Here is a 27,191-nt window from a genome sequence, read left to right as displayed (position 1 = left end):
TTATCCATAAGGCAGATTTTTTTATTATTATTATTCTCATTCTAAACATGAGGGAAATGAGGCAGAAGAGATTAAATAACATCTCCAAGGTCACACACAAGTGGTGGTGCTGAGAGTCTACTATATCCTTCAATATTAAAAGTGGGTTATGAAGTGTGCGTTTATATATGTATCTATGTCTCTGTACATTTTTATATATGTATGTCTATAAACGTATGTATCGTATATGTGTACATATTTGTATGTGTGTATATTTATGTATCTCGTGTGTGTGTACAAATGTATATAAAAATGTTCATTCCCAGGAAAAAAGACTGAAAGGAAATAAGCCTAAAGTGATTGATTGTATCATGGTGGTGGTAGCAGCAGTATTAGAAGTAGCTGTCACTCAAGGGGTGCGTGGGTGGCTCAGTTAAGAGTCCAGCTCTTGATCTCAGCTCCGGTCTTGGTCTCACCGTCATGAGTTCGAGCTCCTGTTGGACCTCACACTGGGCATGAAGCCTCCTCAGGAAAAAAAAAAAAAAAAAAAAAAAAAAAAAAAAAAAAAGCGGCTGTTAGTGCATGCTCTGTTTTTCAGATGTTCCCCATATGAGTATACTAATTCTATAAAATATAGAGTAAGCATCACATTTATTGTACAAAAACTGAAAACATAGTCTAGCAGCTCTCTTATTTATAAATGGTATCTGTTTAATGCCTTGTGCACCCTCTGAAATCACAGGCAGGGTTCAAGGAAAGAGCATAGCTCTTGCAGTCAGACCTCAGTTTTCAGTTTCAACTTTATCACTTAATATCTATGGTGAGTGGGCATGTTATTTAGCCTCAGTTACTTTATCTGTAAAGTGGGACTGTTAATGCCTCACTGTGGTTTTTTTGTGAGATTTAAATGCAACTAAATGTGCTAAAGAATAGAGAAAACTGAACACTGTTCACACGTAAGTTCTTTTCTGCTCCCTAGATTCTAATGACCAGTCTCTTTTCCTTCACTTGCTATCCAACATTTTGAACAGTCTGCACTTCCTTGTTCTGAATCTTGCTTCTCACACTTGCTTGTTCAATCCCAGTAACCCAGATTCTACACCCACTTCTCTGGGAAACCTGCTTTCTCCCTGTCGCTGTCTGGACATGGAATTGGAACTGCTCTTCTAAGACCCCTGTGCTCTGACATTCTCTTGGTCCTTGACTCCTCAAGCCCTTGTGGGGCTTGATACTTCTTCCCTTTTTCTCAGAATCCTCTCCCTCTCCACCTTGGTGACACTGACCTCTCCTGTGTCCTGTGATCACGATGACTTTCTTCTGCGTCATCTCTTTCACTGGCTCAGCCTCCATAAAGCATAGGTGAATGTAGATGCTCCGTTTTGTCTCATTTCTCTTTTCCATCTTTGCTTGAGAGCTTTGCCACTCACATGGTGTCAGATGTCACCTCTCTACCAATGACTGCCAAGTCAACATTTGATTGAAGCTCTCTGCAGTCCACCTTAGAAAGTGAGCATGTTAAAACCGAATTCATTGTCTTTTCCTCCTGAATCTCTTTTTCACCAGGCTACCCATCTGATTTCATCAGTCAACATCTTCTTGGTCCTTTTGTTTGCCCCCAGCCCCTCTTCCAGCTTTTCAGTTAGTTGTCAAATTTAGTGGACTCTACTTTAAAAATGGTATGAAGGACCCCCTTGTCCCTTTGTATTGCCATTACATCACTGAGGCTCTTGTTATAATTGCCCTGGAATATCAAAACAGTCACCTGACATGTCTGCATACCGCCACCCTCTCCTGTCCCCAGGCTGTCTTACCTGCCCCTGCAAAACAGTCATCTACCTAATGCAGCAATTTTCAACCCTTGTTTTCCGTGCACTAATTCCTGTCACAAACTACATGACAGTGATTCTCTGGGTAGTGTCAATGTAATGTAAAAAAGCCCCACATTGTGAACCACTGATTTAAAGTTATTCATTCCTTCAACTATACAACAACTAACTGTATGACAAGCATTCTTTGAGGAGCTAAAGACACAGAAGTTGTCAAAACAGATACACTCACAGCCATCCTGAAGTTTGCATTCTTATAGGATCAAATAAGAAACAAGAAAATATATAGTCAGATGGCAGTACATGCTGTGGGAAAAAATGCAGTGGGCAGAGACGACAGGAAGTGGTGGGGGGTGAAGGACTGATATACAGAAGATACCCTGGTCAGGCTCACTAAGAAGATTTGTGCAGGGACCTGAAAGAGGTGAGAGAGTGAGCCATCAGGTGAGGAGAGGGGAGAGGGGGCAGCAGGCTTCGCCTATTTGAGGATAAGCAAGAGGTTGCTGTGGTTGGAACAGGGTTGAGGAAGGAGCATTATAAGCAATGAGGTCAGAGATGTAGCAAGGGTACTGATCACTTAAGCCTTTATAGCTGTTTTTAGGTCTTTGGGATTTATCTGGAGTGAGATGAGGAACCACTAGAAGATTAAAAAGAAGAAAATCATTTTCTGATATACCTTTTGAAAGAATCGCTCTAGCAACTGTGTTAAGAATAGCACAGAGGTGGTAAGGGATGAACAAACACTAAAGCAAAATAATTGACGTAATCTAAGCAAGAATTGATAACAATTTAGGCCAGGATGATAGCCATTAAGTGGCAAGAAGAGGTCAGACTATGGATGTATTTTGAGGGAATAAAGAGGATTTTCTAATAGATTGGATGTGGATGTGAAGAAAGAGGTGGGTGCAGGATGACTCCAAGACCTTTAAAGAGTAACTGGAAAGATGGAGAATAATATTGGAGGGGCAAATTCAGAGGGAAAAACCAAAAGTTCCATTCAGATATGTTGAGCTTGAGATGCTCATTAGTAAAGAAGTCAAGTAAGCAGTTAGGTGTGTGAATCTGGAGCTCAGGGGAGAGATGAAGTTTGGAAAAGTCTTTGGAAGATAAGTTTGGAAATCTTTGGCACCAGTTGGCATTTAAAGCCTTGGGATGGTCTCAACTGGCACGTAGGGAACAAGCAAAAAGAAGGGCTCCAATGACTGCACTCTGGGACATACCAACATTTGTAGGCAGGTGAGAAGGTATAGGCAAAAAAGATTAGGAAGGAGCAACTAGCAATCTTCAGTACAAACATGGGGCAAGAGCCTTACTGGATTTTAGTCAGCAACAAATCAGAGGAGAGAAATTGGAATAGTGCAATACCCACATCTGCCTTTATGGTAGATTTAGGTAGGAGGAAAGAAGAAACCATCCAGTTGGTCAATTTCAAGAAAGAATCAGAGGAAATGAATTGGGTACTGCAAGCGTAGAAAGTCTTTGAACACGTGTGGCTCTCTAGGAGCGAGGAAAAATGAAGCGGCAGAATCAGAGACAATGCAAGATCAAGAGAGAGCATTTAAAAGAGTGATATCGCAGAGTATTTGTGTAAGATAAGTCAATAGAGAAGGGAATTGATGTGCAAGAGAAGGGGATCCATTGCAGAATCAGTGTTCTTGAGTAATTGATAGAGGGTGGAACCTAGTGGGTGGGTGGAGGGGTTTGATTGTAACTTACTTTGACCTAAAGACTATTTCATCAGACACTTGAATGGTTTGCCCCACTACCTCCTTTACATTACGCTAAAGGTCTGCCCCTATGTCCTAGCCACAAGCTACCTTTCACCTAAGAAACATAAATACCCTTCTGACTTTTCAATCTCACCATGTTTATACACATCTAGTATTTCTTTCCTGTACATACTATTGAATAAGGAAAGAATATGCTAGCCACTTTGAATTTTGATTTGCCAATATTATCATTCAGAAAGAACCTATCTAGAAATGAAAAATATTAAGAGTGTAACAAACCACAGTTGGAGCAAGAACTTAATACAGAAGTCGTGATGGCAAGGACCAGTGTCTGTCTGGTTCCCCATTTACCATTGCACCCCAATGCCTAGCAGAGTTCAGCACTTACCAAAATCATGTGTTGAAAAAAACGAGTGCATGAATGGGTGCCATATTTTTTAGGGCAAATTGTGTCACAAAAGGCCCAAAATGCAAGGTCTTGAACACAGTAAATGTTCTTTCTCCCATAACCACCTAAAACGGGAGTTGAGAGCCAGGGAGAGAAGTGGAGGACTTGGTCCATACAGTTTTTCGAGACCCAGGCCAACTGTCTCCCTCTTCTTCAAGTAGCTTCCAGCACACTACGGTGGTTTTCATCTCCATTGCAACTCACAGAAGGACATCATGAGCATCGAGGAATGTACCTGCCAGGGTAGTTTATCAGCCAGGCCTGGAAGCCACACACGTTGCCTCACACAGCCTAAAGGAGAGGAGTTAATCATGTGGCCATATCTCATTGCAAGAGAGGCCAGGAAATGTTACTGGGCCTGGGGCTACTTATTTCTGTGGAAGGAAAGTAGAGTGGATTTGGGTGGATAGCTAGCAACCTCTTCTATCGGCATTCTCGTACCCTACCAGTAGTTCTTTTTAAATATGGATTAAGTTATACAGTTTTCTGCAAGAAAACATAAAATGTACAAAAAGAAACTCAAATCCACATTAATCCTTCGTTAATAAGAATATGTCAAATATTCTCCTTCTCTGAGAGCTCAAGGTTAGAATAATGAACCTGTTTTGACTAGCAGTGTTCTCTGCAGCCTTCAGACTGAGCTGTTTGTATATTGAGAGAAGGCATTTTTTTTCAGTGTCTTCTATAAAGGCTTTGTCAGCATTTTACAGTTCTAGAAGACAAATTTGTCCTTGCTCCAAGTGTTTTCAAGTGCTTCAGTGGTCAAACAGGTTTTGAGTCTAGCTTTTAATGCCAAAACAGAGAGGGGGGCCAAGGGGAAGAATTGAAAATAAATTCCACAGTCTCAGGCTAATTTTTTCATGGCTTTTGCTCTTTTTAGATTTCAGGATATTTTTATAATTAAGGAAGGTGGTTCTTAAAATTCACTTCCTTCTGACACATAAAAACTGTCCAAATAAATTATATCATAGCAGATATGTGTGTTTTGAAAGTCACTGGTAAGCCTTAAATGAAGCAGAATTTTATGGATTGTAGACTAAGCTTTATCTGTTTTTTTTAATACAGTTCAAGAAGCAGTTTCATTAATTTATACTTAAAGTCATAATCTGTTCTTTGCTATTTCTTAAAATGACCTATTTAAAAGAGCCTAAGTTTAGAAGACCAATTAAAATAAAAATGAATGCAATAAAACATTTTTAAAGAGTTTTATTACTTTAACCTTTAATAAATGAAAACATTAATGAACCACTCTTTTACCACACCTAGAGAAGTGTTTGGGACATAAAACAGTTCAAAATCTTCAGAAGGCATTGAGTCAGTATTTTTTCATAAGACAAATACTATTAACAACTGCAGAACATTCGAAAGTCCAGTAGCATACTTCTCATACAATGGAAGTCTTCTAATTCACCTGTTATTTTAACCTACACATTCTGTTTCCTCTTTTCTCATCTCACTGAAGTGGAGGAATTGCTGATCTATTTCTTTATCTTTCCTTCCTAAACCTTAGGCAAAAAATGGAAGTTAGAATTTATAACATGTTTTGTGCCCATGGAAATAGGTACTTTTGTTACTGTATTCAGAGATCTTTACTACTGTTGTTTCATTCTGAAAAAAATTGAGGTAGGTTGCCAGTTGTAACACATTCTTCACATGTTCCTGTTCCCAAAAGGTATAGGGACAACCCAACTGCCTTGGCAAAGGAACACTGGGTGCTTGCTTGCTGCTTTAAGTGAAAGCAGCTCATGAATATTCAACAGTCTCAAACATGTAGACAACATGAAAGTTGGAATTGTCATAAAGTCTTAGGAATATAGAACAGTTTTGAAAGTCACCCTTTGTCTATTACATCTATAAAAACTCAAATCCTTGGGGAGTTCTCAAACATAGGGATCAAACATGTTTTAAAAGTGGAGTCGGGGAGGGAGTTGAAGTTATTGCTTACTTATTTTAACCCTGGAGAACAGCTAGACTTTCTCACATTTTACAACCGTTTTTTGCAAAGCTTTCCATTATTAACATAGCTATCTTTTTTCTATAATTCTCAAAATCTATAATCAATTATATCTTGGTTCTTTCTATTTAGAAAAAAATTCTTATAGCATCTTACTGAAGTATCTTTAAATTCATATAATATTAAAGCTTATTTTCTGTTCTCTTTCTGAATATTTCTTAGCCTTAATGTGAAGATTTTTATTTATTCAGAAATAGTCATTCGCGTATAATTAAAAAATGTATTTCATTGACACAGTTCTAAAATTATCTGAGGGTAGAAGGTTGTACTTTCCCTAGGAATTCATGTTCCATAACTTTAGGAAACCTAATACTGTTGCCCAAGATCTTACACTAAAGATTTTGATAATCTATTAAAGATTACCAATGAGAACAAACAAAGATTGTCTGTCATTGATATATCTCTTGTTTTTCAGGAAGATCACATTTGGGTAATAAGAGCAATTATGCTTTGCTTCAAGGAGATCCATTTTAGAGAGGCCTCTTCTAAATATATAATTGAATTTTGTCATAATTTTCATTTGTCAGATCGATTCTCAAATCAACTGTGTAAATTATCTAAGTGTCTAAATTGATGTTTAGTAATGGAAGACACAAACACTCCAGTTCCTGGGGACATTTCCTTAACTGGAGAAATAATAGTAAAATATTTTAGGGGAGGTGGATCTCACAGTTTCAGAAATAATAATCATGGCATCAACAACAATAGCTAATATCCTTTAAATGTACCTGGTATTATTCTAGTGCTTATACATGTGTTATCTCCTTTAATCTTCATGACCACCTATATTAAGTCTTGCGATCTCCATTTTTCAGAAGAGGAAATTGAAGGTCAGGTAGGATCATAACAGTTGGTAAATGATAGAGCTAGGATTCAAACCCAAACATTCTGACTCCAGAGTCACCATTCTAACTATTATGTTAATACTTACTGTGTCTCCCTTTGTTTCTACTGTTTGATGGAGCCCAGGGTTTTAAACTTTACGAATTCCAGGTAAGTGGGTCAAACCAAGGTAAATGGAAAATAATTCATTCATCTACTGAGCCAAAGATTAGTTTTCTACTCCAATTATGTGTTTATTTTGTAAAGATTTTTATATATGTCAATTTCATCAGATTATTGTGAACCTTAGTCAGATTTACTTTGTGAAGGGTTTTTCACGATGGAAGGCTATGAATATGTAGATGAACACATGTTGCTTCAATAATATTATTCTAATGATACACAATAGGTGGGTTGTGCTTAATGTCCTTTTAATGCAGATACAAATCTTTGAGTTCAGTGAAATTCAGGTTCAGATCTCCAAGGCAGCTATTTTTTTTTTTTTTTTCAGTTTAGTGAATGTAAATGTGTTCTCATTTGCTTATTTGTAATCTTCCTTCATGGGGATGGCTTACTTATTATGTGCTCAGTTGCCTGGATTGTATTTAGAAAGCTTTGGCTACATTCACAGAGGCAGTCAAAAAACCTTACAGATATGCCTCCCGATAAGTATTAAAGCCCTCTTGGCCAACCTGAAATACATGCTATTCAAAGTAAATTTCCTGTTTATATTTTTCCCATCTTAGCTGATATAAAGATTAATATTAAATATCACAGAAACAAAGGTTCTTTACGCCATTTCTTTTTATGGATAGTTTACAGTTTAGCTATGTGTTTTCCCACTTTATATTTGCAGTTTATACTGAAAATATGTTAAATGAACAATGAATGTTACGTTGGTTTCTAATTAGATTCAGGGTCAGATTCCCCAGTTCTAGTTCTTTTTCTTTTTCTTTTTTTTTCTTGTGTATTTATTTATTTTGAAAGAAAAAGCACAAGTGGGGAAGGGGCAGAGAGAGGGAGAGAAAGAGAGAGAGAATCCCAAGCAGGCTCCACACTATCAGTGCAGAGCCCAATGCAGGGCTTGAACTCACAAGCCATGTGATGATGACCTGAGCCAAAGCTGGACACTCAACTGACTGAGCCACCTAGGCGCCCCTCCTTAGTTCTAATTCAAATGCCGCCACCCTGATGTTCTGACAATCTGGGTTTTGCTATGGTTAGCTCTAAGATATGGATGATACCTAACAAGGACATTATAGGATATAGTGATCATTTCTATGATGGTATCAGATACCTTCATTAAGGGGATGATGAAACTCAACATCCAATTTTATGCAAGTGGCATATACTAAACTGTCATAATTTTACTGGTTTTAACAAAGATAGAAATAGGACTTGAATTAGCTTATATCTGCATATTATCTGATTTTACTATTTTAAATAAAGGAGGATCTTCTGTTGCATGTTTCTTACCATTCTTACTGGGTAACAAATAATTTGTTTTGTTACAGAATATGGAAAGCCTCAACTCCACACCATCTCATGAGAGGGCTGGACCTGATGATGTTGAACTGATGTCCGATGAAAGGTAATTTTAGCATTTTCTCCTCAAATTGCTTACAAGAGCATGAGTAGCTTTTTTTTTTCTCATTTAATGCAGTGTGCCTTATAAGAACTAAAAAGAATAGAATTAAAAGACTGTATGTTCACCAACAGTATTTTGTAGCATGGGAAATGCTTGGAATAGAAAATCTGCCATGGTGCTCTTAAAGACTACTGTATGCATTGTTGTATTTCTAGTTTTGTTTTATTTTGATTTCTTTTGTTTTATTTTGTTTTCGAATTTTATCAGAATTTAATTTAGAGCCACTCAGCTTCCTTTTAAAATGAATGAAGTCATAAATTTCAATGGATGAAAAGCATTGTTCTAAAACAGATTGACCTTTTATGATATTTTGTTGTTGCTGTTACTTGTAGCAAAGAAAATGAAAAAGACGGCAGACATACCCAGCATTTTGAGGTGAGTAGCTAAGAAAATTGTGACTGTAATGGGGCTGTTCATACATTCCTGAGAGCACATGGGAAGCATTATTAGACTGTCAGTAAGGGATAATGAGATTAAGGGACAGGACTGTGATTGGTTTTCAGAAGGCAAATACTGAGACATAAAGATTCCATGAGAAATCATAAGAACTCTTTTCTTTGCTTTTTAAATTCTTTTTTTTAATATGAAATATATTGTCAAATTGGTTTCTATAGCTTTTTAAAATCTTTTATTTTGCTTGCAGAGAGAAACTTCAATAGCATGGAGATTTCTCTTTAGATTTTCTGTAAAATAAAACAAAAAGCCAAGGCTACTGGTTTGATTTTTTTTTATGTTTTATGCATTTTTTAAGTGATTGAAATAAATAGGCAGTAAGTTTAGTGGATCTATCACAGAGATTTATCTCATTAATTTTCAAATTAAGATAAACTCAGTGTGAGTTACTAAACCCAATTTGTTTTCTGAGTTTTGTCTCATTTTAAGTAAGCCATGGAGAAAAAGTATCTAACCCTCTTATGTTGTTTATATCTTAAAGTTTTGGTGATTTCCTGTATTCCTTGTTCTCCAAGGGCATCGCCATGCTGGCCAAAATGATTTCCCTTTTCCCAACCCTGGCTTCCATTCAGTGTGCTTAACCCCATTTTTCATTCACGTATGTGTACATAATCTACTTCCAAATGCTTTCAACTCTACTTTCAATGTTTTTATCAATTTTTCTCTTTGGCCAGATTTAAAGCATTTTTCAACCTGTTCTTGAGTTCTGAATCTTGAAATACTAATTATACTCTTCCTCTAACCCAGTGATTCCTAATCTTTATTGGACATTTTCTAATTCACTGATGGATTTACTCAGGAGCATGCATTGAGTCCTGCTGTGGACACATACTGTGTTAGAAGCTGCGATTCAGTAACGGCTCCAGTCCCTACCCTCTATGGAGTTTTACAATCCAGGAGACTGAGAATCTAAAAGCTGTAGACTTCTTCTTAGAAAAATGCACACTTTGTGTACAATTGGCATAAAAGAGCTGGGAATTAATTGCCAACTCCCCCTGTTCCCTGCCAATGCTGTGGACTCATCATATTCCCTATGTTCAGTTCTTGTCACGTATACTTCATCGACCTAGCCAGATAATGGAAGGGGAATGCTTCCTCTTTCCGACTTCCAGCTGCTGGGCCACTTCTTTCATCTCTGATTTCCAACCCATTTCAGCTTCCTTCCTTGGGACCCAGGCAACGAGCTAACATCTTTTTCCTTGACACCAGGTACCTTTGTCAGAGCACATTTTCCCCGTGATCGCGTTGTTTCCTTTTTCTTCTTGTTTCACCCTCTCTCTGTTCTTTTCCTCTGCTCACAGCAAGCACCTAGTCATCATGCCATTGAACGTTACTTTAAAGAAAATTGCTTCGCCAGCCTCCTAGAGAGGTCTCCTCCGTTTCCTCCCTTTTCAGCCTATTATCCTCTATAAGATAAAAGGGTATAGAGCAGCCTTTGTGGATGGACTTCATAACATTAACTCGTAAATTCCAGGTGGCACCGAAACTCAACCCATGCTAAACTCAGTTTGCCTTGGTATTTTGTGGGCAGCTCCTATGGCACTGGATGAATCATGGGGAAAAAATCTCAAGTCCTTCTTCCATGTGCCAGGTCCTATTCTTACATGGGTCCGCCATGTGCAGTTACCAGTCAGCACCCGGCCCCCGGTTGGCTGTCCTGAAGCACTCACTATTAATAATCATTGCCACCATAATAAGTTCAGCTAGGAGATAAAATTAGGCAGTGAGTTAAAATCTAGCCTCGGCAATCCATGTCACCTTTCTTTCACAACTGCCCCACAGGAGAAAAACAAGCCATCACTCCATAAGATTCGGATGATGTTTCTCCTCATGAAGGCATGGATTTCTTTCAGTGAAGGAAATGTATATTTAATTGTTAGTGATGGACTGTGAAAAAGATCCATTTTCCATTTTTAAAGCTCTTTCCCTTGTTTGCCGTGTATTGTGATTGTTTACCATTCAACATGTGCAGCACTTTCTAGAACTTATTTTACAACCTAAATAGTTAATCTGGTCTTCTGGTAATACCACAATAATTCCTAAATTGCAGAGATGAAAAATAAGTCTAGACTTTGGTTACCCCTCCTAGAATTCTGTGTAATCAGTATTCTATTTCACACCTCCTACAGCATCAGATTGAGAGGCCAACACTTACATGCCCACCATGGATGGATGTGATGTTGTTTCCAGCTACATTTTTCATGAAGACAATTTGTCTTCCTTAATACCGTCCTTTAAATTTTTCCTTACATATTCTTGAGATCCATGTGAGATTAAGACAACAAATGAGAGCTGTTGGGAAAGGTGGTCTTTCCTTCTTGTTTTGAGTCACGTTTCCATGAGAATGAGGAACACTGGTGATGCTCCTTACAGGGACAGATAGGCAGAGAGAAGCTGGTTTTAGAATCTGCTGCTCAGACACAAATGCAGGCGCAACTGTGACTTTATTTTTGAAGTAATCATTTTGCAGCCCTTAAATGTGTTTTTGTTTGGATGCATGTGTTGACACCTGAACATCGGTTTATCCCTTTGTGGCACATCTTTTTAATTTTTTGAATCAACTCATCTTATCCAAAAAGAGAATCTGCTTGAGATCTCCAATGGTCAATGAAAAAAAATTTAGAGTCCCTTCAAAATGCCAAAAATTAAAGTATGATTTCTTTGGGTAGGTTTTCAAAAGGCTGGCATTTTAATAAAATATCCGGGGGGCCCCTGGGTAGCTCAGTCTGTTAAACATCTGACTTCGGCTCAGGTCATGATCTCACGGTTCATGAGTTCGGGCCCCACTTGGGGCTCTGTGCTGACAGCTCAGAGCCTGGAGCCTGCTTCGGATTCTGTATCTCCATCTCTCTCTGCCCCTCCCCAACTGGTGCTCTGTCTCTGTCTCTCAAAAATGAATAAATGTAAAAAAAAAAAAAAAAAAACTTTAAGAATTATTGAGTGCATGGAAGGGTATTACCTTATCTGGGAGAGGTCATTTTATGTCAGAAGTATAAGGTTAATGAAGTGTTAAATTCTTTCAAGATATTTTTACATTCTTTATGCTTTCTAAGCCTACTGCTTAGAAGAGCTTAGAAGCATACCTTTGATAACAAATAAGACATTCATAGTAAACAGAAGTCCATTTCCCTTTTTTATCCTGCTTGAAAAAAGAAAGAGAGGAGTAAGAGAGAAGACAAGGCTTTCCAATCAAGACTGAAAATTAATATTAATTATCAAACATCTTAAGTCTAGTCTTTTATTTGCCCTGAGCAGGATTGAGATAAATTCTGAAATATCCCTGTCAACAAGGATTTATGAAATGAATCACCGTGTTATTTCAACTTCGGTGTATTGTACGGAAGCCTTAGGATTTTGTTATTATTGGTTTTAATGTGAGAGCAAGAATAATTTAAAGGCTCTATTTATTTAGATTCACTTCCCATTTCACCCAGTCCCTAACGGCTACCGAAACTTTGGGATTCCCATGAACTTTGGAAATTTGTTATGTCCACTTTCTTTTATTGTCAGGCCAAACAGTAAATGTTTATGGTTCCATGTGGTTCTTCTGTTAACACTGTGTGGTTCCTTCCTGTGCAAACTGCATTACACAGTACACTCTCTGATATCATCGCTCCTGGCTCTGGTAAGCCATTAGGCTACTTATTTATATCCTGTGCAGGGAGGGAGAAGGGATGGAACAAAAATTCAACTATTTGAAGTCAGGGAAGGAGCAAGATTAGTGAAGTCTGAGAACTGAAAAAGCCAGGCCCAGTTTGATAGGGCAAGTCTTGACAAAGATCAGGTGAATAGTAGTTAATGGTTCCTTGACCTGAACATGGAATGTCACCTGAGGTCCCAGGCAAGGTGAGCTCTCTTGAGTATGTGCTCCCTGGCATCCTGTTTTTTTTCTTTTATAACATATGTGACACTGGTATTTACATGTTCAGTGTCTTTGTTCCACACTAAATTCCATATCTTGTTAATTCCTGTAATCCTAGTGCCTAGGACATAGTATGTGTTCAATAAACACTTGCCAGATGAATGAATGTGAAAGGGAAGTAATGAATAATTGGAAATAGTATTTTTTTACAGTAACTATGGGCCAGCCATTTTTGTATATGTTTTTCACTTAATCTTCATGCCAACTTTATGAAGTCTTGCATTTGCATTATAGAAAAAAAGCTTTAAAAAAAAAAGAAGAAGCTAAAGCACAAAGAGGTTTTCATTGAAGGTCTTGCTGCTAGTTGGCCAGTATTGAAACTCAGGTCTCCAACTCTTCAACCCATCCCCTGTCTGCCACACCACACTGTTGTTTAGTGGGTTTCTGTAAGGCACAAAAATTTTTTTTTAATATATGAAATTTATTGTCAAATTGGTTTCCATACAACACCCAGTGCTCATCCCAAAAGGTGCCCTCCTCAATACCCATCACCCACCCTCCCCTCCCTCCCACCCCCCCATCACACCTCAGTTTGTTCTCAGTTTTTAAGAGTCTCTTATGCTTTGGCTCTCTCCCACTCTAACCTCTTTTTTTTTTTTTCCTTCCCCTCTCCCATGGGTTTCTGTTAAGTTTCTCAGGATCCACATAAGAGTGAAACCATATGGTATCTGTCTTTCTCTATATGGCTTATTTCACTTAGCATCACACTCTCCAGTTCCATCCACGTTGCTACAAAAGGCCATATTTCATTCTTCCTCATTGCCACGTAGTACTCCATTGTGTATATAAACCACAATTTCTTTATCCATTCATCAGTTGATGGACATTTAGGCTCTTTCCATAATTTGGCTATTGTTGAGAGTGCTGCTATAAACATTGGGGTACAAGTGCCCCTATGCATCAGTACTCCTGTATCCCTTGGGTAAATTCCTAGTAGTGCTACTGCTGGGTCATAGGGTAGGTCTATTTTTAATTTTTTGAGGAACCTCCACACTGTTTTCCAGAGTGGCTGCACCAGTTTGCATTCCCACCAACAGAAGGCACAACATTTTTGACAAGGGTTTGGTGTGTGACCCCACGGCATAAGGATCTCTGAGTTGAAAATTGTGAAAAAGCAGTAGTCCCCCTTATCTGCAGTTTCACTTCCCGTGATTTCAGTTACCCACAGTCAACCCTGGTCCAGAAGCAGATGATTGTCTTTCTGACATGTCACCTGAAGGTCAATAGTAGCCCAACACTGTGTCACAATGTCCACACGATTCACCTCGCTTCACCTCGCATAGACCTTTGTCATCTCACAGCATCACAAGAAGTGTAAGTATCTCACAGTAAGATATTTTGAGAAAGAGATCACATTCACATGACTTGTATTACATTATTCAGTACAGTGGTTCTATGTTATTAGCAGTTATTGTTCATTTCTTACTGTGCCTAATTTATCAGTTAGACTTTATCATAGGTATGTATGTATAGGAAAAAGCATAGTGCATGTAGGGTTCAGTACTATCCTTGGTTTCAGGCATCCACTGGGCGTCTTGGAATGTACCCCCTCAGAATAAGGGGGGACTATTGTAACTCATTTACTCTCTGATTCAGCTGAAGATATAAGACATATAAACAACAAAAGTTGAAACCAGAAATATTTTGGTATTTGAGAATGTCCTTGACATTTTGACATTAATGATCTAGTAGAAGAAGCAGACAAGCAAGTAGACAAGTGTAATTCCATATGATGAGCAACAGGAGAGTGTGTGGAATGATCTGGAGAGGTGCATCACCCAAACTAGGCTAACTAACATTTGAAGGAAGAGTTGTTTTATGACGGCGTATTGCTGCCGAGCCTGAACAGCTTCAGCGTGGGTGGCCCCTGAGCAGCATCCCTAGATCCCACGTGTACATAAATCCCGGGTCCACACCAGCAGCCCACTCTGCACCCCCAGGCAAGGCAGCCATGTCAGGTTCTGGTGAGACCAGTGAGGCCAGAAATTGAGAGCAGAGGACAAATGAAAGAGCAGCCTCAGGGACCGATCACAGCACAGCGGGACAGAGCCGAGCATGTGGGTGTGCTGATGAGGGCTGTGCTGAGTGTGCCCATGCTATGCAAGCTGTTGCGGTTTGTGTAAGAGAGACCCCTCCACTACTGTGTAAAAAATGAGCCAGAAAGTCCAGAAGCTTATGTAAGTTAATATAGGTCTATAGTGTGAGTGATACCCCATTGTATGTGGCACAATCTAAACACCCTTATATGGTGACTTCAGATACAGTGATCTTTTTGCTATTCCTTAAACACAGCGACCATACCTCAGGGCCTTTGCACTTGCTTTTCTTCTTCCTGAGATGTTCTTCCAGTAGATGACTCACTTCTGCATTTCCTTCATATCTCTGCTCATATGTCCCTTCTTAGGAAGGGTCTTTCCTGACCACTCATTATAAAATTGCAGACTGTGGCCCTGATCTCCATCATCCCTCTTACTCTGCTTTATTTTTGTCCATAGTCCATATCACTGCCTGACATGTTTTTCTTCGTTTACTGTCACTTCCTGTAAGATTCATTAAGGACAGACTTGATTTTGTCCCCTGAAGTATCTCCAGTGTCTAGAAAATGGCCTAGCATGTAGTAAGTACTAAAAATTTATTTGTTAAATAAATGAGTAAATATTATCTTTGCACACAACATAATAGCACACAACATAATATCCCTATTTAAGTATATAGCATGTGATGTTATTACTGAATAAACAAAAAAGTTTTGACCTGATTCTCTTTGTTAGAATAATAGGAACTTAGGGGGTATCTATTCCAGCCTCCCACCCATGGCAGTAATCTCTCTGTCTCCCACATACCTGACTCTCAAACTTCATTGCAATACTGTGAAGAGCAGCTCACTAATTCACAAGGTGGCCCATTGTTGTATGGCACCCAAATCAACTGTGCTCAGAACTCCCCTGAGCATTCTTGAGCCTGTCCCACAAAGTGCCAGCTCCCTCAGTGTTGGGAGCGTGCATGTCTCACACACCCAGCACAGTGGGTGCCCCATACCATGCTGTTGAAAGAATGAATAAATCTGTACATTTTGGAGGGGGGAGAAAAAACTTTAATATTCTCATTTTAACTTTCTTTGAAATGGATGCTAATTCAGATGTAGAAAAAATTTCGTAATCTCAATTTCTTTTGAAATGGGTGCTGATACAGACAGAGGTAGCAGTCATAAAAAGTACACATTGCAGTGAACTCCCATGGTGCCTGTCTTCGTGCTTGCTCCTCCTCAACCCTTCTCACCCACACTGCCCCAAAACACCAAAATTGCTAGTGCTGACTTGTGTCTGGAACCCAAAAGGCTCTTTTCTTTGTTCATAATGCATCTAAAACTCCACCCCTTGAGATAGCACGGTTCACCTCGAATTGCCGTGGAACATGCCTCATCTCCAACCCCTCTCTCTAGCATTTTCAGACACGGCAGTGTTTTCCTCATCTGCATATGGGGCCTGGTAATGAAAAAAGAGTGATGGCCTCCCTGTGTGGGTTTCTTATGCTCCAGGCACTGTGTTAGTGTCCTTTCATACCTTCTCCCAGATCTTCAGAGGAACCTTGCAAGATTGATGTTGTGAATGAAGCAGTTCAGCCAGAGCACCAAGCTAGTAAATGTCGGCCACACAGCAAGCCCAGGTCTGCCTGTAAAGCAAGCTCCACATCCATTCCACGAGTGCACAGTGTCAGGGGCTGATACATGCTCTTCCAGAAGAATATGTCATGCTTACAATATGGAATCATATTTCTTATATTCGTTTTTATGTCTCTAAGTGTAACCAGTGTTAAAAATATTGAGAAAAATGTGTATTTGCTGTATGCAGATTCTAACACACACACACAGGTGGTTGGTGGCTGACCCTGTAACTTAAAAAACTGAGTGCCAGATTTGGTCATTCAGCCCTGGTCCACTTAGGACTCAGCTGTAGGAACAAATAATTTTTATAGCATAAGTGCATAATCTGTTTTCCCCATTAGACAAGCAGCATTTTGAGGTATCTTAAAGCCCTAGATTACTTGGCATTTTCATCTGTCTTTAGGAGCTCATCATGAACTGATTGATGATCTTTCATTTTATTCCAAATGTGAAGAAAATAGCAGCCCCTTGTGCATCATTTCATGGAAATATAATAGTAAAAGCCCCCGTCTATTCCCCTGGTGATATCAAAGTGGGTTGAATAGCTATTAAAAGTAGCTGGAAATCTTAATAGTGCTTATTTTAAGCAGGAGAACATTTCTCATGCATTAAAGGAATCATTTATGATTTCCAGATGTTTAGGTTTTTTTCCTTTAATATATTTGCTAAAATAAATTTCCAGTTATTCTCCAAAGAAAATCTCTTGTACAGATCTGTGCTACTTGAGAAGCGTATTTGTGAGTAAACACTTGGGTTTATAATCTTAGGAGAGAAGGGAAAGGGACAATGGTTGGGCTTACAAGATGCCAAAAAAAAAGCAAGGTAAAAAAGAATTAATTTCAGGGCAAATTTTGTCAACATAAAATCACTTAGCTAAAACAGCCGCCTCTGGGAGAGGGTTTTCCCATCCCCCAGGTAGCCGAGCCGGGTGTAGGTGCCCCCAGTGAGCAAAACCAAGGGGAGCTCAGTATTCAGTACTCAGACTAGAAGAATAGTAGGAAAACAAGTGATAGTTTGATATTTGTTAAGATATAAATTATGCATTTCTGACTTGCCAGTTCTTGGCTTTTTACTTAAAAAAAAAAAAAAGTGCTCCCTGTGTCATTTTGGCTCATTTCCAGAGTCCGTATTCCTTACTGCTAGCCCAGATGAGCCGCCAAACCCCTGTGCTGTTTGAATTTGCGCAACAATGCTTTAATACCCAGAGCTCCTCCATAAATAGTCTGTCCTCCCCACACTCGGGGAGAAAACAACCACAGGAAATCTGGGAATGTGCAGCTAGCCCTGCTTAATTGATCTAAGCCTGCAGGGCCAGCAGGAGGGCATTCGTGCACACAGCCTCTGCTCCTGGCCTTGCCGGACTGTTTACCTACGGGGCAAAGAAGTCTGCACACAGGAGACACCATGTTGCTTCTACAGCCTTAGCAACGGCGGTAGCAGGATTTTTGTTGTTGTTTACCGTCTGCAGGGCTGTACTCCTTTAAGGAAACACAAACTCCTTTTCCCTCATTCCTGGCCGCAATCAGTAACCATCAAGACTGTCAGCTGCCTGCAGTTATCAGGAGGGGCAGCAGCTCTTGGAAATCCTCTTGTCTTCCTCAGCGGAAAAGTTAAAGGAGCATAGATGGACAGTGGCTTCTTGCATGCAGGTGGCCAGCCAGTATCCAGGGGGCATCAAACTATGATTTTGATTTCTGTGCTGGGTACACCCACAGCCTCAGCTTGGGAGGTTTCATCCAGAAGGAGTGGAACTGCTGCAGACATTTTTGGGTTTTGGTGAGCAGTAAGATATTTGGGGACATTGTGCTGTTATTGCAGAACCCCACAATGAAGATTCAGGAGCACTCCGGCATAACTGACACCAAACTGCAGAGGACCCAAGATGCCGATGAGCAGCAGGAGAGCTTTGTCTCTGAAGTGCCTGAGCTGGACCTGACTGCATTGTGTGACGAGAAGAGCTGGGAAGGTAGGGTCAGCCGCTATTTGGATGCTTTAATATTGGCAGAGCATATATAAAGTCGCATAAACGAGAGGCATATAACCACATGGACGTATGAAAGCGATGGGTGTAGGAGTAACTGTGTTTCTAAATGACTGAAAATCCTTTCCCTGGCATAGAATGTGTCACGTTAAATGTTGCCAGGAGTAATTGCAATCTAAGAAAGAAAATGTGCTTGCCCTCTATCAGAGCGGCACCTTGCAGCCTTTTTTATTTCTTAACTCACCAGGAGTGCTGATGCAAGTGTTTTCCCTCTAGTAGTACCGAGTAGAGGACTAACGGATGGGTACACGTTTAGGACTTCATCTGGGCACCCCGCTTCTCTTCCCACTGCTCCACACCCACCATCTACCTCCTTCATTAAATCTCCTTCCTGTTTTTTCGAGAAAGATGCTTTGGCTTGCCTTGCTTCTATGATTGATTTTATGGATAGAATTTTTTTTTTAAGCCAGGTTAGCCAGCCTAAGGGGTTTGCTCATCAAAGAGAACAACGAATAAAAAGTGCTTTGCTTGGAAGCCTGTAATACAGTGTGTTAGATTGGTTTTTCTCGAGATTTTTGGCAAAACATTAGAAATTTACTTGTGAGGAAGAAGAGAGTATCCTCATCTTGTCCAAATTGTATTTCAGGAAGGCTCTGCCTGCTCTTCTTTCATTATCCATGTGTCTGCATCCAAACATGTATCAGCGTGTATCCAAAATGCATGCCCAGCCGCCTCTGTGTAGTGTGTGTTTGGAGGCTACAAAGAGGGAGAAATTGTGTGCTTGGTTTCAGAACAGCAGCACAACTCAACACAGCAGCACAGAGAATTACAGCTACAGGAAATCAGTCCTTTTCCAAAGCACCTGGATTTCCTTGTCTTCTCCCCCACCCGTTTTTAAACCAAAAAGTACTCATTTGTAAATGAGCATAGATGAAGGACCAAAAGATGATGTAAACAGACCGCAAGGTGAAAAATAACAATCCCATTATGCTCCTTGCATCCACGGCTTGGTGAAGCAAAAACAAACTGTTTTTGTTCTCGTCCTCCCTCTTTGCAATCTAAGAAACGTGTTCTAGCCCCCTTTACCATGTAATTAGGCAGTGGGTCTGGGATTTTCAACGATCTTCCCAGCTCACGATACAGTCATTAGACAAAATTGCAGCGTGTTTTGTTTTGTTTTTAGTTTAAGTGATATATTCCTGGATAGTATTTTATTGTTCTTCTTTTGTTTTCGGTACTTTGGAAGAATGAGGTGTGTTTTAAATTCGTACATTAAGAACAACCCCTCCCCAAGGGTGGGTGATGGGTATTGAGGAGGGCACCTTTTGGGATGAGCACTGGGTGTTGTATGGAAACCAATTTGACAATAAATTTCATTTATTGAAATAAATAAACAAATAAATAAAAACAACCCCTCCCCTTCAAAAAAAGTCCCACAGTAGCCACTGCTACCCAAATAAAAAAGCAGTACCCAAAACAAATGTTGTATTTGGGTTTCAATAATAAGGTCTCTTCACATCAGAAACAAAACTTTAGGCAAAAAAAACCCTAGGATTTTGGGACAGAATTCAAATTAGCCACATGATCTTGGTGTATTCAGTAAAGGGACAGGTAGATTCTTCCTCCTCTTGAAATGGACTCGGTTTGATTATTCTTATCTTGGTCAATCATAAATTTGCGATCTCTTCCAGCATATTTTAAGAAACGAGTATGAAAATCCTCTCCAGTATGGTTGAAAGCTAACTTACGGTTTCTTTAAAACTGTTTTATTATTTAATGTAAAGAATTCTCTTCTAGATAAAAGAATCAACATTTTATGTTGTGTTGGGAAACGAGATAGAATTTTTAAAAGCTTATTGGGAAAAAATACAATAGGCTTGGAAATACTAATTGTATTACCCATGTAATTAATGAAGGGATTTGTTTTAACTTTTTTTGCCAGTTACTGTGTTAGTGGCTGAACTTGCATATCTTGAAAATGTACATGGATTCATTTCAAGGCCGTTTTCATCATTTGATTACTGTTTTCAGTGGCCGTTTTTTATTGTATATTTATTTTAAATTTCCAAATTACATTATAATAGTATAGTCAAAATAAAGGAATCGTATATATACACACACACACATACACGCATAATATACATGCTATATATATATATTATATATATATAATATATTTATATATATAATATATTATATATAAATATATTATATATATAATATTTAATATATATAATATATTATATATTATATATATAATATTTAATATATATTTTATATATAATATTTAATATATTATATATATATATAATATATATATATGGCTTCAGTAAGAAACGAACAAAATGGTAGCTTTGCAGTATGGAGTCCACTTTGCACTAATTTAAACTGTGAATGTGAAACCAATGCAATAAAATGTAGAAATGGAAGTCATTGTTACCAAAATCCTATGAGCCAGCATCCAACTGTAAGTCTCCAAGTCACTACACAGTGTAGCCTCCTGTTTTGGGTTGGCTTGTCTGTTCCCTGTTCTCACACTTTAGTTCATACCCTCTCACTCATATGCCATCGCAGAACACCAGGTGAGGCGGTGCTCACTGAGCAGCCTGCCAGTACTAGCCTCAGAAGCATATGCTGCCATATGGCAAAGCTGTTCTCTGGCTTCGGGGGCATATTCTATCAGGGAAACAAAAAAGGAAATGAAACTAATACAGATTCCACAGGCTAGGATCAGAGTCTAATCATGCTTGTCGGCAGATAAGTAATACGTGCTTTTTCTTTTCTTTTTTTTCTCTATATGTACCTATGTATTAGGGCACATTTTTTATCTATCCACATGGCATTATTTTTTTTCTACTTTGCCAAATTAAATGAATATACAAATCAAATGTACTATTGTTACTTAAAATCCTTCAGGGGCGCGTGGGTGGCTCAGTCGTTTGAGCATCCAGCTCAATCTCAGCTCAGGTCTTGATCTCACGGTTGTAAGTTCAAGCCCCACATTGGGTGCCACGCTGGGCATGAAACCTACTTTAAAAAAAAGGGGGGGGGAGGAAAGCCCTTCAGAGGCAGTCATTAGACACCTCTAATTGCTTAATTAGAATGTTCCTAATCACCCAATTCATGTTGATTTGGAGGGTACCGTTTGTGGAGGATGAGGTTTAAACCATCAGCAATTCTACTAACTTTGTCATAGTGAGATTAAGTTTAAAAGAACATTTTTAAAGGGTATAAAATACTTCATATTTCCTATTTATCACTACTTATCAAAAATAACTTCAGAAAAGAAATGCTTTAAAAGAATGATGAAGAAGCAAGGGATCTTAAAGATCTTTTGACTGAAACCTCCCATTATACAGATAAGAAAACTGAGGCCAAAAGAAGCAAAATGATGATTCGAGATAACAAATCTCCTGACTTCCTCTCTGAGGCCTCTTTCTCAGCAATTCCAGTTATGTATCCTGGCAGGCAGTAGGCCATAATGACTAAGAGCCAGGCACACCGTGGGTTCAATCATGGCTCTAATACTTTGTCGCTTTGTGGACATGTTAGTAAATGTGTTAACAGTTTCAGCCTCAACTTCCCTATTTTTAGATAGGTGTAACAGCAGATGATAATGAGTAACAGAGTACTATTCATTTAGTAAGTTTGTTGCAAGGATTAAAGGATCTAATAGATGCAAAGTGCTTGGCATAGTATAGGAACTTAACAGGCACTATGTGAGTGTTAGTTGATATTATTACTATCTTCTGTAAATGTTTCCAAGTATGGTTTCAAGAAAAACCAGCCTGAGTTTGACTTCTTTGAAACCAGAGCCCAGTTCTGTCTGATGATAGTGCGTGACTCTGAACACAGAAAAGAAGCCCATAGTTACTGGATCCTCCACTGATTACCAAGGACAAATACCAAACCAACCTCCGTGTGTGTGTGTGTGTGTGTGTGTGTGTGTGTGTGTGTGTGTGTGTGTATGAATAAGACAGACAGACAGACTCTGGATTAGGGAAATATTACATTGAAAAGGCCTCAGCTAGGTCGTTAACAGGGACTCCAATGCCCTGTCAGATGTGGAAAGAATAGAAGACAGGTAGCAAAGTGAATTAGTACCTGATTAACAACAGTACTTAAATGTGCAGATACATGGATCAAAGTTGGCACAAATGGGGGTATTCTTATTAGGAAAGTCCTCAGCTCTAGTCTGTTCCATATATTTTATTAATGACTTAAATAGAACAAGTGGGGGCCTACTTACTAAATTTGCAAATAGAGACAAAGCAGATATATGAAAATTAAGGATGGAATTTGAATTGACAAAGCTGACTACTAAGGCTCCTTGTAACCCAGATTATTTGAAGGATTTGTTAGGACTACCATTGTTGTCAAGTTAAGTTTTGTAACACGAAGGAAACCGTTATAATAGGATTTCCCCAGTAAATACCCTCTACATCTTCCTGTGTCTGGGATGTACACAGACCTCCTGACACCACTCAGGAGCCACCCTGAAAGGCGGGCGGTATGACATCGTGCCAGGAAGCGATGACTCAAAATAGCACAGAGTTGGAAATGAGATATGGAAAACATCAGCTCCCTTAATTCTGGCAGATTTATCAAATAAATCATCTTAGCAGACACTTGTCTTTTGTAGAGCAAATGGATCCAGCTGGCTAAGCAGAGTGTAGCTATATCTCAGTGACCACATTCATATTACTCAGAACTATGTTTCTTCTTCCCACGGTGAATTTCCCTTATTTCTGTGTGTACTGTAGCGTCTGAACTGGGACTCCCCTAGGACCTTTTTTTTTTTTTTTTTTTTTAAGGTAGCTTTCATCTCTTTTACTTCTGACTTGCTCTGATGTCAGCCGTCCTGGTGGGTTAATTTTTCATAGAGAGACATGCCATATTTATGGTCAGAGTTCTTTGTGACAAGACACGTGGCTAAAATCACTGTACCTAAGGAATTCTGGTCTAGATATAAAGCTGCATTTGTTTTATGTGGTGCTTTAAGATGAAAATCTAATTTGAAGCATCAAATCTTTTCTGTTTTCCCTTTGGATAATTTTCTTGAGATATCTTCATCCATTTCATTGCTCTTGAATTACTGCTGAAAACATAAGCTATTTCCCAAACTAGGAATGGGGTATGGCAATGAATATATGCTCAAAACAGTCTCTAGGCGGACGATCACTCTCTGAACACACTGTCATTTACTACATTGTTCTTATTCAGTTCTTCTTTGTCCAGGTAAGTGTCAATTATCAAAACATGAGTAGGCCTTGTATTTTTAGATCATTTCAAACTAAAACAGAGGAATAGTTGGTTTTATTGATTGAGTTATATTGCACTATATGTTCTAAACTATAAGACCATATAGAATAAAAGGAAAGAATGAGATCTTGCCATTTGCAACAACATGGATGGACCTAAGAGGGTATAAGGCTAAGTGAAATAAGTCAGAGACAGACAAAGATCATATGATTTCACTCATGCAGAGTTTAAGAAACAAAACAAATGAACAAAGAAAAAAAGAGGCAAACAAAAAACAGATTCTGACAGACAAACTGATCATTGCCAGAGGGAAGGTGAGTGGAGGGAATAGGTGAAATAGATAAAGGAGATGAAGAGTACGCTTATCTTGATGAGCACTGAGTAATGTATGGAATTGTTGAATGTTATACACCTGAAACTAAGATAACACTGTATGTTAATTATACTTCAATTTAAAAAGTACATGAATAAATCCATGGAAACCAAAAGAGAGAGAAAGAGGAGAAACACAACCATTTCATTTCATTTTGCCTGGGTGAGAAACTTCACTTTTGTTCTACATGCATACTAATGATGCAGCGTAATCTTTTATTTTTAAGGTTGAAATTCATAATGGTTTTACATTTCTCACTTTTTAGTGAATGCATTTATGCTAACTCTATCCTTTAAGAGAAAATGTCACCCATAAGCTAGAATTGCTTCCACTTTGTATTTCATATATACCACTGGTGATGTTAGGAAAAGGACACATTGGGACATCTTGTCAGTGAAGTGAGTGGTCAAGAATGGAGCTGTGTTAAGAAAAGGGAAATCTGATGAATGGCCCCATGTTACCCACAAAGGATAACATAACTCTGTTCCACAATTAGTATTTTATAGTTAATACAGGATCACGATATATTTTTTTACTGGAGACATTGTTTGGATAATGGTCACAGACACACACTCTTGTTTCAGACACAGTTTAAAACTGAAAGATTAGTTCTATTTCTTTTTTTTTTTTATGTTTGTTTATTTTTGGGAGACAGGCAGAATGCAAGCGGGGGAGGGGCAGAGAGAGAAGGAGACACAGAATCCGAAGCAGGCTCCAGGCTCCCAGCTGCCAGCAAAGAGTCTGACACAGGGCTTGAACTCACAAGCTGTGAGATCATGACCCGAGCCGAAGTCGGGCACTTAACCGACTGAGCCACCCAGGTGCCCCAGTTGTTCTATTTCTAAAGAGACATTCTGCTAGGTTCAGACAAACTCAAGGACTTCAGGATCTGAGGTGACACCTTTTTAAATTGTGATGAGTCGAAATGTCAAACTGGCCAATGTCAACTGGCATATGGCCCATATGCCAATATCAATATCAGACTTTGCTTTGCCGGTGCCCTCTGTCCCCTGCATGCCACCTTGGCCTCCACACCCCCCCCCCACGTGTTTTGCTCCTTTGCCACTCTGGGGTGAAGTTATAGCCTGCTGCAACACTGTGTAAGCCATCTTAACCCTTTCCCTGCCTGCCTCCACTGATACTACTCCTTAAAGAAAATTGCTGCTGTCTTCTGAAATATCATGAAAAGATACAGTCTAGCCAGCTTAATACTTCCATTTTCTGCAGCTTACTCCATTTTTCTTATTCCTCTAAGGGTTACTTTCCACTGACTCTCTCCTTCCCTCACCCCTCCATCCATTTTCTGTTCTTTTCTGCCAGCAGTTTGGAGCTGCTTGTATCTGAGCCCTGACACCTAGGAGGAGCTTGCTGCAAGATTTAGTGCATATGAGGGGAACTCCTGGTCCCCCCCAGCTTTAGTCAAGTACATCTACCCACGTGTTCCCTGCCACTTTGGGAGATGAGTGGACAAAAATCTGTCTTTAACATTGCTTTCCTTTTTAAAAATAATTTGTATTACCACCTGAGTTCCCAGATAACTTCATTCTCTTTAAATGTTGAGACCCTACGGATGTCATTCTACCTGAGGTTAATTTTTTTTAAGTAATGTGCTTACCTCTTCTGCTGTGGGGTCTTCAAAAACGTCACAGTCATCCTTGTTATTGGAGCATCTGGCACATACTAAACTGAAGCGCTTTCCTTCAAGTCAGGAGATCTAGTGTTAGTCCTAACTCTTGTCATTGATTAGGTATTTGCTCTTAAGTTCATTGGGTTTCACTTTCCTTATATGTTCTCTGTTGGACTGAATCCATGGTTCTCAAATCTGAATGCATGTAGGATCTCTTGGGCAGCTTTTAAAGTGTGTGTGTGTGTGTGTGTGTGTGTGTGTGTGTGTGTGTGTGGAGGGGCAGGTAGTATATCTGGGCCCTCTCCTGAACATTCTGTTGAGTTGCGTGGTTGACAACCTGTGCATTAGAAGTTTCACATATCTCCCTTTGTGATGCTAACATGCAGCCAGGGCTGAGAAATCGCTAAATTAGATGATGTATGAAGTTTCAACCAGCTCTAACGTTCTATGATTATAATATAATGCTTTTAAATAAAATACTGAGTAGGTACTTGTTTAAGATAATTTTGTAGATTTTATAAACACTTTGATAGATGGAGGAACAAATGTTACATGATTCAAGCTCTAGGAATCCCAAACTTTCAGAGCATGGCCAAATTCTAGCCTTGTATAAATCACAGTAATCCATAAGTATACTTAAGGCATAACTTTTTTTTTTTAATGCAGGGAGTACTACAAATGAAATACCCTACATCATCTGAGATCTATCTTTAAAATCTGGTAGGACTTTTTTAATGAAAAAAGGAATATATTGAGGTGGGTCTTGAGGGAAAGAGAAATATCACTATTCCCTCCAAAAATGACAAATCAGGAGGTTGTATTGAGTATGGTTTTTCTCCTTAAAGACTAAAATAATTTGTACAGATTTATCCTTTGCAAGCCATTCTTCTTTGTGTTTTTAACTAATCTGTGTAAGCACCTTACTTTAACTGTAGTCTTGAGCAGCTTCTGAAGTTTCAAGTGCAAAACATGCATCTTAAATGTGCTAATCCCAGCGCTAAGCAGAAGCACATGAACAGCTTACTGAAAGACCCAAATGGAAGTCCAGACTAGGTAAATGGGCTCTCACAAGATGAATTTGACTCTCTGGTCATTTCACTGATGGATACATATCCATGACGCCAAATACCTCTCTTGCTGACGCACTTGCTTTTCTTCTCCACAATGCTCTCATGTGAACACGTTCTCATCCCCTTCTCTTTTGAATGCAAGTGAGGACAGAGCTAGAAGGTAGATGAAGGTTGTCAGATCTATCGATGATTTCTGTTGGGGTATAGCACCCTTCATCTGCACCTGAAATCTGAAGTGAGAGGTTGTTCAGTGCCTCCCAAATCCAGTGCATCCTAAACCATTCAGAAAACTTAGGGAACAATTATGCTTTCTTTCTTTCTTTCTTTCTTTCTTTCTTTCTTTCTTTCTTCCTTTCTTTCTTTTTTAAATTT

The 27,191-nt window shown here is 39.0% G+C and overlaps 1 protein-coding gene across 7 annotated transcripts in view; it reads left to right on the top strand.

Annotated features, from left to right (window-relative positions):
- FAM13A (family with sequence similarity 13 member A) overlaps nt 1-27,191 on the top strand; it is a 368,680-nt gene that overhangs the window by 296,281 nt on the left and 45,208 nt on the right. For all 7 annotated transcript variants that reach the window (XM_078445913.2, XM_078445914.2, XM_078445911.2 and 4 more), the window contains 3 exons: nt 8,334-8,410; nt 8,800-8,842; nt 18,325-18,472. In XM_078445913.2, the coding sequence (XP_078302039.2) occupies nt 8,334-8,410; nt 8,800-8,842; nt 18,325-18,472 (268 nt within the window). The remainder of the gene's footprint in view (nt 1-8,333; nt 8,411-8,799; nt 8,843-18,324; nt 18,473-27,191) is intronic.

The sequence above is a fragment of the Panthera onca genome, chromosome B1, assembly GCF_046562875.1.
Source record: "Panthera onca isolate mPanOnc1 chromosome B1, mPanOnc1 haplotype 2, whole genome shotgun sequence".
NCBI classification, from domain to species: domain Eukaryota; kingdom Metazoa; phylum Chordata; class Mammalia; order Carnivora; family Felidae; genus Panthera; species Panthera onca.
Note: the sequence above shows the minus strand (reverse complement) of the source record. Positions and strands in the feature narration are given on the sequence as shown.